This window comes from Dufourea novaeangliae, unplaced genomic scaffold (assembly GCF_001272555.1).
Source record: "Dufourea novaeangliae isolate 0120121106 unplaced genomic scaffold, ASM127255v1 scaffold12, whole genome shotgun sequence".
In the NCBI taxonomy this organism is placed as follows: Eukaryota; Metazoa; Arthropoda; class Insecta; order Hymenoptera; family Halictidae; genus Dufourea; species Dufourea novaeangliae.
This window is the reverse complement of record NW_015373886.1, coordinates 2701600-2713307: the sequence shown is the minus strand read 5'-3', so window position 1 is coordinate 2713307 and position 11708 is coordinate 2701600. Positions and strand designations below refer to the sequence as shown.

Here is an 11708-nt window from a genome sequence, read left to right as displayed (position 1 = left end):
ACAACTGGAAGAACGGCACAGAGGGCGAGAGGATCGTTCCGAGAGGGTCTCAAGTCCCACGAAGAGTTTCTGCCTAGCAGATCGTCCTCCGAGAAGATCCCAACAGCTTCATCGTCCTTCTCCTCCTCTTCTGCATCGAATGCACCGTGTCCCGTGCAAGGAAACAGGAACTTCGACGGGTTCAGCACGAAGTTCGGTAGTTGTTCGTTCGGCTACAGGCCACGGAAGTCGAAGAGCGACGTGTCTGTGAAAGAGAAGGAACGAAGAGGAAGGAAGAGGCATTCCGGTGGGCCGGAAGTAGCCGCGGCGCAGGCTAACGAACCGACGAAGACGATGTCGAAGAGATACTCCGTCGGCGATTATCTGCGGCAACAGATTATCGACGACCTCAGAACGAGGAGCACGGTCGGCAAGTGCCCGGAGGAAATTGCTAAAGAGAGGTGCAAGAAGATGAAGGCTTACTTGAGAAGCCAGAGCGAGATTCTGCCTAGATTGATTCACGAGGAGGAGACGGAGGAGGCGGGCGGCGTGAGGACAGATTCGACGATTAAGCGGGACGAGGTGGCGCGGGATCAGAGAATTAAAGATGGCTTGAAGCGTCTACGAGAAGCAATCAGGGAGGAGGAGCCGAATGCTAAGGCGGCGGTTGATCGGAAAGGGGGATACGACGATCCGCGGGAAGACTCGGGGCTGAATGGGGAATCAAAACTGGGGGAGACGGGATTCAAGAATAGCATCAGGAACGAGGAGCTGAGGAAGGTGAAGGCGTTTCTGCAACGGAAATTACAGCAGAAGATGGAACAGGAGCGATCCCGAAGCTCGAGTCGATGCGACCGTTTGCTGGAATCGGGTAATGGGATCAAGAAGAGGTACTCGGAGTACAGGCAGAACGAGCACCCTGGAGGTTATCGTACTCGGAAGGTGCACAGTGAAACGAACATGGTCAGGTTCGATCCGGAGATTCTTCAAAGGGACAAACAGATATTGGGCAGGCAGGTGGAGAGATCCAGGAACGGCAAGTGGCAGTCCGAAGATTCGTTCAAGCAAAGGGGCTACCATCGCTCGAAGAGCGACGCGATCTTGAAGGTCTCGGAGTCCACGGACGCGAATCACCGACAGAGGCTTCAATTAAGAGACTCGTCGGGCTCGGAGAAGCGGAAACTCTACCGAAAGACCAAGAGCGACGTTTTATTGGGCCAGGCGGGAAACAGCATCGATTCGGAACAGGATCTCGGGAATCCTCCGAGACGGGTCAGGAGTCAGGACAACGTCGACGAGTCCTGGCGGGAGTACAAGGAGAGGAAGAAACACGAAAGATTGCACCGGGAGTCGGAGAAGGAAGTGAAGGAGGAGGACTTCATGAGCAAGCCGCGGTGGAAGGATCTCCAGGCGGACCTGTGCTCCTTCAGGAATTGCAGGGTCTGTCAGAACTTGCAGAATTGCGTGAATCCGTTGCAGAACAATGGCCAAACTGTTGGGATCAAGAACAATTGCCCCACGAAGGACTCCACGGATGTGAGTTTCAACGATTCATCCAGCGACAGACCTAGCACGAGCCTCCAAGAGAACTATTTGGTTCTCGATCGTGCCATCCTGGGCCCGGAAAATCCCACGATTGCTAAGATTCAGGTGAGAAATCGCGACGTCGACTCGGTTAACGTGAACTCCGCCGACTGCGGTTACAACACGATCCCCAAAGAGGCTTTTAAGGACTACCGGGAACTGTACATGCGATCGAACGTGAAGAAAAGCGATACGTTTAAGATCGTAGACGGAAGCGAAGACCATGAAGGGGCCGGCGATCGAAGCGATTCGAAGGGAGAGCGCGACGAGGGATCGCTTGATAGCTTCGCGTGCACGAACGGCGGGGGTTTGCTGACGAATAAATCGAACGAGGACATTGCCAGGGATTATTTCAATCGAGTCTACGAGCTGCTGAAAAAAAGGCAGGAGGAAGCCAGGAGGATTCAGGAGGGGCTGAAGGTACCTGGGCGCGAGGACTCGTCGTCTTCTAATTGCGCGGAGATAGTGCAGAGACGGAGGCTTCGGCGCAGGCGAAAGGAACGAACCCCGCAAGGTAAGGATAAGAATTGCTTTGATCTTTTTCGTAATTTAGTGGAGACAGGGGGCTGCGGTGGGGAAATAAGGAAAGGAGATGTTAATGAGAAGACTGGTATAACTATTATACTTTTTAGTAAAAAGGATCGTGTCGTTTTAACGAGTTGACTGTCATGAGCAGACTGCAGAACCATATGCAAAATGTTAAAAATGACATTGTTTAAAGTGGTTTCTAAAGGCAGATATAAAGTTAGAAATTTCTTTCACTTCTTAAACATTTTATTGTGTTGAGAATAGGACGGAAAATGTGTTAAATCTAATCTCAGTTTTCTCTTTTGTTATACGCTGCATGGCATAACTATAAAACCACCCTAAAATGTTCAATTCTTATGTATTGTGGTTAAAATAAAAACGAACCAAGCATGCCATGTCCGAAATCGTGTTGAGAATTAATGTTTCTCGAGAAAAGAATTGATTATATGTATTCCCTAGCAAAAAGTGGTTCGTTTTTATTTTAACTGCAATGCATAGGGATTGAAAATTTTAGGGTTTTATAGATAATATTTCTAGCTTTATCTTTTATAATTAGATGTACCAATAAATAATCCACTATGGTTCCAACGTAATGAAAATATAGCTTCAATAGAATACCTTTCTAAACCTCTGTTTTGTCAAAATAACGGAGAATGATGGAAACGAATAGTGAATACTATTAAGATAACACAGGGTTTTGAATTGTTTCCAAACAAATACAAAAGTTTACAAAAAAAACAGTCTATGTACTACTTATCGGTATACCTAATGTTTCATTATATTTTTAATTTTATCTTTTCCTATACTGAACGCATGTAATTCAGCGTCTAGTCATGAGGGTCACTACATAATGATCGGTATTCAATTAGTAAATGGTGCCATATCAAGCATGCATGACTGATGATACGAGAATCAATTAAAGTTTTGTACGTGGAATGCTTCAAAATTAAAAACTTATCGAGGATGACTTCTTATAAAGAATTATTCTATACATATAATACATAGTTAGGTTGTTACTGTAATCTTTTGTTATATACAATTGTATAAACATTATTTATTTTATCTAATGGTCCTTCATATGAACGTTCATAACATTACAAATTTTAAAGCACCTGCATTAAATAAACACTAACGTCTACGAACTTTTCATACTATTAACACTAGAACTACCAGCTTTAAATGTATACTAAATTAAATTGTGTAATATAATAATATACAGAATATATAAGACTATCAAGCGTAACATACGGTAAAATAAAATCTGTAGTAAATTAAAAGCCAACATATATTCTATCAAAAGTACAATTATAATTTCAGTAATGGTAAAATAGTAAATCTGTAATCCGTAATTTTTCGGGTTTAGTAGTTCTAGTGTCAATATTGTAACATGAACTGATAACCCTCAATGAAGTACATACATAAAATATGTTGACAATACAAATAAATTTTTTTATTGAACATTCTACCATTCTATATTTCATAAAAAGTGAAGATTTCGTTCGACGTTCTAAAACAGATTAAGAAATTCACATGTCAATCAACGTGTTAATATCTCTAAAAGAAGCAGTAAATAATATGCCGGGTCACCAATACAAACACCACGTGTCAAATTTTATAACGTCTATTTTCTGCAAAGTTTTTATCGAAGCTAGCATTAGTCACTTCGAAAGTGTCCCTCGTTGACATCTACTACTGTCCATTCACGTTGATATTCCTCTGTCTCGAAAAACTATGTTACTTTCCGCGGCAGTATAAGAGACGAGAAAATTCATTGCACATATAAAATGTTTCCAATAACTGATAAAAGATAGGAAATTGGCTATCCACGTTTCGCTAAATAAACTTGACAGTTCCAATTGGAAAATAAAATATACATATTTCTTTTTAAACGACTTAACACCATGCAATTGTTTAATCAAATTGATTGTTTGTCGGAGTAAAATTTGTAGATAGCTTAATCGAATGATATTTAATTTATTTTTTTGAAGGATTATAGCACCGTAGAGTATACAAAGAGTAAAAGTTACATGCAGTAAGAAACGGAAAAAGGAAAGAAATGTAACAGTAAGAACAATGATAACCAAACAGTACAAAATTCAGGTATATACATTGCGTCTATTTCTAGGCTAAACAAATAGGCTACACTGTTCAGAATAATTACAGTATCAAGAACTCAATACGGCATATAATTCTTGGATAATTTTTTATAAAAACAAAACTAGATAAAAGGCATTATTCGGAAAAAATTGTAAAATGTATCAGACCCGTAGCATTTTTTTCGTTCCTTTCGCTTAATCAACGCAACAGGAGATCGTTCAATACAGGAATCCCCTAATTATTTTAAATAGCGTATATTATATCAGTAATGGGTTTTAGAGTTATTTGCAGAGAATAAAAGAAATTTAGCGAAACACTGATCTATTTTCAAGTAGGGGATTTAATATGTTGTTTCACATGAAAAGATAGAGGTGATTCATTATAACAGAGATTTCAATCTGGAATTAAATGGATCCATGAGAAACCGATCACGGAGTTATTTAACCAAGACGCCTAATTGTTTTAAGTAGCGTATATTATATCAGTAATGGGTTTTAGAATTATTTGTAGAGAATAAAAGAAATTTAGCGAAACATTGATCTATTTTAAGGCAGGGGATTTAATACATCGTATCACATAAAAAGATAGAAGTGATTTATTATAACAGTGGTTTCTATCTGGATTTAAATGGATCCACAAGAAACCGATCACGGAGTTATTTAACCAAGACGCCATTTTTTTCAATCAGCTCTACCTTCAATGTAAACTATTACTACAAATGGTAGACACTAGTTTATTATTATAACGCGAGGATGCATTAATTTTAAGTTGAAAAGCTAAACGGACCTCTTAATCGCCACGGAAATCCGAGTATTTTAATTTCGACAGTCAAACATTATCCAGAATTCTTTTTTAAACAGGTGTTATACAGACATTATCCCTGTGAGTCTTTCGCTAATGCGAATATTCAACGTCGCGTTATGACGAAACTTTCCCATTATATCAAAGGACGGCAGACTGCGTTTGTTAATATTGTCCCGTAAACAGTGTTACGTCTCGCTGTCTATGCGAAACCCGCACGACTGATAACGACAAAAGAGGTTCCGACACTGCAAAAAAACATGTGAGTCGAGTAAATGTTGAGTAAATCGATGATGAGTTCAGACGTTTCTTCTTTCGACGAGACTGTCCAACGTCCTTAACCCTCGTATGACGATAGGTGGGTCGGTAGTTCAGTATGTCGCGATATTTTAAGGAAAGAGGATGTACACTCTCGTTCATAAGTATTAGGGTAAACCCGGGAGAGATGGACTATGCTTTTTAAAATGTCCGAAAATGAAATATTTTAGAAATAATGAATGTTGTACTCAATGGTTTGTGTAGTGAATAATCTTTTCTAGCACATGTAATTAGTAGAAAACATTGTCTTGATAAATAGCTGCAAAATAAAGATAAGTTTTTGGATTTTGGTTCATCTCTCCCTAAATACTACAGGTGAGATAGACCCCTTTTATAAGTGTTATATTCCCTCATTAAATTAATCTGTAACAATTATTTTCATCGAGAAAACTATTTTATTAAAATAAAAGAAGTTATGTATATTATTATAATTACTGAGCTAAGTAATGATAAATTGGATCACTTGAACCATTATTGGAAAAATTATTTAAGCTGCGGAAATAAACATTTTTTTGTCAATGAAATCGAAAAGGAAAGAAGTTGTTTGAAGCAAATGTTAATATTTGTAATAATATAAATTTTACTGATACTTCTAAACAGTGTCTTGATGATTCTTACACTTTGCAAAACTTTACAACTTCATCTGTAACTTTTATTACGTACTTTCAAAATTTTAGAAAACTTATTTTGCATAAGCTTTCCCTGCGACTTTATTCTGAAGTTATTTTACGTTCACTAGATAAACATCCTTGACGGTTCAGTTATATGCAAATTTTTTAAATTTTGTCGGGGAAGGAATAATTTTATTTTAATTCATGGAACCATTTTACTAACATGTAGCAGCCTCACTTTACTAATACAATTTTATAAGCAAAGCTTGAAAATAAAACATGGAAATAACATATTTGTGTTTGAAAATTATTTAGTGAGATGTGAAAAACAATCTTTACTGTGGAATTAGTTTTCTGCTATAAGAACGTTATCCCATAAAGTTTCTATAGTATGAAAAAAATCTTAAAGAAAGAAGTTAGTTATTTGCGATCCGACGTCTTCTGAATTTGAAATGGACTACTTTAAAAGATCAACTTCTCAAAATGAAATAAAAAATATTAAACTTCCCAGAGTTTTCATTCTCAAAGAAATTTCAAGCATTTTCGTATAAATCTAAGTCTATAAACAATAGTTATAAAAGTTAGTATAGATGCATTTAATAATCACTAATTTGTTACCATTACTCTCATCGAATTATTAATACTACCTATAATAATAATAATACGTTTACTTGTCACAACAGGAAATGAAAACATAACAACAAACAATTGTTTCGATTACAAATTAGTAATAATAACAATAATGATTTGACTGTATTAAATAAGTATGGTATAAATAGAATAACTAATAAAAATATAAATAATAAAATAATATGAAAAGCAAAGTATAGATGTACACTATTATGAACGTGATCTAGAGTTCATGATGATGAGTCTAAGTGCTTTTTATAATTTGTAGACAAATATAACCGTAAGATACCTGTCATCAGTAGTCAATCGTCACTTAAATATTTAAGTTAATTAAAAGATTTATTATATCGAAAAATTAAACTACTTTTTGTGAAAGGTATACGAATAATAATAAAAACGTCTGTGAAATATAAAACTGGATCTAATAACCACTTAATTGTGACGTATCTTTGAATTCTATTATACAAAAAAATTCTACTTGTGAAAATACAAAGAAAAATTTCAATTGTGCTCGTTCGAATAATCGAGTGGCTGTTATTGAAAACGTGATCACGTTTACGTAGACAAATATCGTGGACACTTGATTCTCATTGAAAACCGGATTAAACGCTCTTTGAGCTTTTAGTAATTCTTCCGACTGAGTATCTCTGACAGAATGTTCCACGATGGTGGTGATCGATAACGTCGCAGATAAATTTATAATCGGATAAAGTAGCCTGCAATTAATGAGATCTCGCTTAATTAATCAACATGTTCATATGACATACATTTGTCAAACTACTACTTTTATATACAATAATTAATTAAGGTTACATTAAGATTTCCACTTTTAAAAAAAGAACCGGATAAGCTGAAAGAATAACTAATCCACTAATTACATTGAATTTGAAATTTCGCAGTTCCTTGATTTTCTGATATTAAGTTCTAGAAATAAATTTTATTTGTGAAATTAATTTCTAATTGTTGAACATAAAGTAAGAACTGTGGAATGGGACCTAGATCGAGTTTGCCCGTTCCACCAGATCGCGTGTTGAGTGTGAGGAGGTCCGCGTGGTGGCACTTATGTATCTCATCCTGCGGGTGTGCTCGCAAAGTGTGTGTGGCCCCTTTTCTTCCCCTTTCGTTTTATTTGTAAACCTCTTTTCTTTTCTTGTGAATAATAAACCAAATATATAATCTTTCGTTACTTCATCAGTCCTGCACTCACGATTATTAATAAACCACTAGCCAAGTTCTAACACTAATTAATAATAATTATATTACCATATAAATTTGTAAAAACGGTCAACAAGTTATTACAATATTGATGAAAACACTTGTGATATATTTTCAAAATAGAATTCATTTCTTCATCGAATTATTTGGTTTGATTTCATGAAGTACTGACATATTTATCGTTATTAACATTCTATTATTATTACCAACTTATTACTAACAACTTCAAACATTTTTAGCGTAGAGTACACAATTTTATTGAAAGTAATCAAATTTGGATCGATCCTGCATATAAAGTTTGCATAAAGAAATTCAATTTGACGGTTAATAGATCTTAAATTTTATTGCTGCAGTATGTATCATATACTAATAGAGTATGTCTAGCGGCATAGCGGTACGATTTCATTGAACTTTAACGCCATATTTAACGCGTAACTGCCAGTAGCGGCAGTGGATTCCCACTCCTGCAAATGGCCGTATAAAAGAAAACTGCAGCGCATGCAGGTATTCTATTTGGTTGAATAACAGTTTGCGAACATGAAACGAAATCACGATACGCTTCGACACGAAGGTACTATTACATCATGATAAATGAACATTATTTTCGGTAATAACCGAGCACCAATCTTGCATCTGCCTGCGAGTTCGTTCTCTTTTCACGAGAATTCCTTTCTACGGATACGGGATCGACGTGAAGCACGAAATTCAATTTCATATTGAAAAAATTGTCTACGCGAATTGGTAATACAGGGTAATTCTGGCAACAGGACCAGGCTAGACCTAGGAAAATTTTATTTGAAATGAAGGTAAGAAATAATCATTTGACATAATTTATTTCGGACCTTCTATTTTTAATACTGTCATTTGAAAATAAAGATATTATCAATTCATTTGAAGTTATAGCAATTTCAAATAATGAATTATATTGTTGTTTTTGTATTTCAAATTTGGCAAAAGAAATAATACTCAAAATAATATGCAACAAAATGATTTTATTTTAAGACATCTTTACAGCAATTTGCTTTAATCCGTGAGAGATTATTGCTTTGGGTCCATCTAATATTGTCGCAAAAGAAAATAATCGTTCCACTGGTTTGGAAGGTGGAAAAGGGTGTTACTCTTCAGAGAAATGTCTCAATAAATCTAACTCAGACCTAGTCACCTTGCAATTTCAAAGAACAATTTCACAATTATTTCTAAGAATTCTTTCAAATGATTAGAAAATAAAATAACATGTTATTTACAATAATATTTCAAATAATGTAATTTCAAACGTGATCATAGGCATCGAAATTATTGTGAAATGAAGTAACATGTTATTTGAAATAATATTTTAAATAATATTATTTTAGAAGTGCTCAGGTCTGGGCCAGGCTGTAGCTCTATAGAGAAAAATCGTAGAGGAAAATTTTGCGCTGCTTAACTTCCTTTTCTAAATTGAACACTAAGATTTGTTTTTTTGATAATTTTGTATATTTATTGTAAGATTACTGAAAACAATACTTAACGAGGAATTTCACTTTTTATAAAATCACTACGTTAATCTAGTAATCTAGTAAATTATTATATTTCCAATAACCTTGCTTTATACATTGTATACGCAGATTCACATGAGGAAACAGTTTAGGCCAGTAACTCGTAGCCAGTAGTAAACCAATGCATTTATGTGGAAAATTTTCCTCCTTGACTTTTTACCAATTTCACTTGGAACAAAGCTATAAGCTGGTTTAGGTGCCAGACTCACCTTATATATTTGAACAATTTTACAGTGAATTGAGAAATTATAATATTTTCCGCGATAATAAATACATTATGAAGTAAAATCGTTTATCTATGTGTACTCAGTTATTCTGCATGAAAACTGGAAGATCATAGATAGGAGACACCGTTATTAGCAGTGCAATTAAGGAGAAAGTAATTCTATATAAATCACAAATCGAAAAGATAAAATAAAATTTTTTTACGCAGTTTTATTTTCAATGAATTCAATTTGAAAATTTGTCGAGCAAGAGGACTTTTTAATAATGCTGGCTAATATCTCGGTGTATTACTCGTTACTTCTACTTACGGTAAAAACTTATAATTACACTGAGCACGTTTATGCAAATCCACATTTTTTCAATTAATTTACAGAAATAGGAGTTCAGCAGATTTTTATTTCTTCCATTAAGGATGTAATTAAGTTGAAATAACATTAAGAAGTAATTAGACATTAATTAAGCCTTCATTTTATAGCTACTTTATTACTTTTACTGGACTGTGCAATGGGTAAACAAAATACTGGCACACATCTACTATTTCTACTAACTTCAATTACAGTGAGCCTTCAAACGATATATTTTTATTGTTATATATTTATCGTCTGGTTGAGTATGTTAGGTGTATCAATAAATAATTCACTATTACTTATAAAATTCTGTAATTCCTTGGAAAGAACTGAAACATTTATGTTACGTTAATAATATTTGTTACCTTTATCCATTAGTCCACGCCATTTTGTCTGAAGAAAAAATTGTAACTAACATTCTGAATTTAAATATATAATATTAAATAGTTTCTAAGGTTGTGGTACTGATATTTAAATATTTTTATTATTGCATATTATTATTTAAATAGTATCACCACCTTTTCGCAAACACAACGGACTACTTATTATGGAACCTAATCTATTTTCGCAGAGATTCGACTCTATGAATATTTTCTCAATCATTTCATGTACATAGATTTATGTTTCATTATGATTCCATGTTTCTTCTTAATCACATAACTTCTAATTCGGTTCTTGAACTTTTCAATTTCTAAATAATAAAGAGAACAAATGTATAAAGAGAAACTAATAGTAAAGTGAACACTACAAATCTGCTTCAAAAACTGTAAAAACCGTTTCTATAGTTTGAGTCGCTAATATCCCAGCTTAGTGTTGGATACGATCTAAAACAATTAAATTAAAAAACAAATAGTAACAATAATTTCAGAGCACTGTACATAATGAGACTTTGTAAAGTCACTGCAGTCTCAAGGAAACGACTCTCAGAATAATCTGTCGCTGATTAAATACACCGTCAAAAATTTAATTATCCACCTTGTCATCCCCTTGGCTACCTCAGCGATTTTCTCGGAGCTTCGCCAGCTCCACAGGAATATTCCCCAAATATTTAATATCCAGCAGGATCCCGCGATTCAAGGGACTGCCGAGCAACGAGCCGAAAATAATTATTGTGAAAGTCGAGTCGGAAGAGTTGATTACCGGGGAGCAGCCGGATAATTTTGGGCAGAAGTCGCCTATGGACGTCGCGTTGTGTATAGCGGACATGCTCCCCCTCCTATCCCTCTGTTGGCCCTTACGACCGGCTTTCAGCCAAAGAGATTAGTGACGCACCTTCGGCCAGGAAGTCTCGCGAAAATCAGCGAAAAGCTTCGCCGTAACTCAGCCTCGCTCTCTCAGATGTAATCTCCTTACCGTTGTATTCCCCACTTTTTCCCTCTAACCGCGTGTAATCGTTTAATTTTTCTGGTAACGCTCGAGATGTAACGATTGCCACGATTTTCTGCTTTTTGAGGCTGCGAAGTCAACTTGCATATTATATATATATATATTTTAACCTCTTCAAGGACGAATTTATTAAGACTAGAAAGAATATTTTTTTGTTATTCTTCGGCTGTATTTAATTAAAATATATTTATAAATATTGACGACTATCAATTGGTAGGAGGTTCTTTTTTGTTGAGGAATTTCTTAGTGAAAATTCAATTACAGTTTCGGAATAATGCTTGAACGAAAGATAAACTAAACGTACAGATACGTGCCAGTATCCCTCAGCAGGTTAATGGTACAATATCTGTTATAATAGATTATAATGGTATAATGTCTGAACACTGTCGAATCTATTATTTTAGTAATCCCTAAAATAGTAAGAGTGTTTTTGAAAGAGGGCTTATGTTCAG

General features: G+C 35.2%; 1 protein-coding gene across 1 annotated transcript in view; it reads left to right on the top strand.

Moving 5' to 3' along the window:
* The first annotated feature begins 1602 nt into the window (after nucleotides 1-1602).
* Nucleotides 1603-11708, top strand: part of LOC107194663 (glutamate receptor-interacting protein 1-like) — a 284574-nt gene continuing 274468 nt past the window's right edge. Inside the window, 1 exon segment of the mRNA XM_015584317.1 lies at nucleotides 1603-2077. Within this exon segment, the coding sequence (XP_015439803.1) occupies nucleotides 1729-2077 (349 nt within the window). The 5' untranslated portion in view covers nucleotides 1603-1728.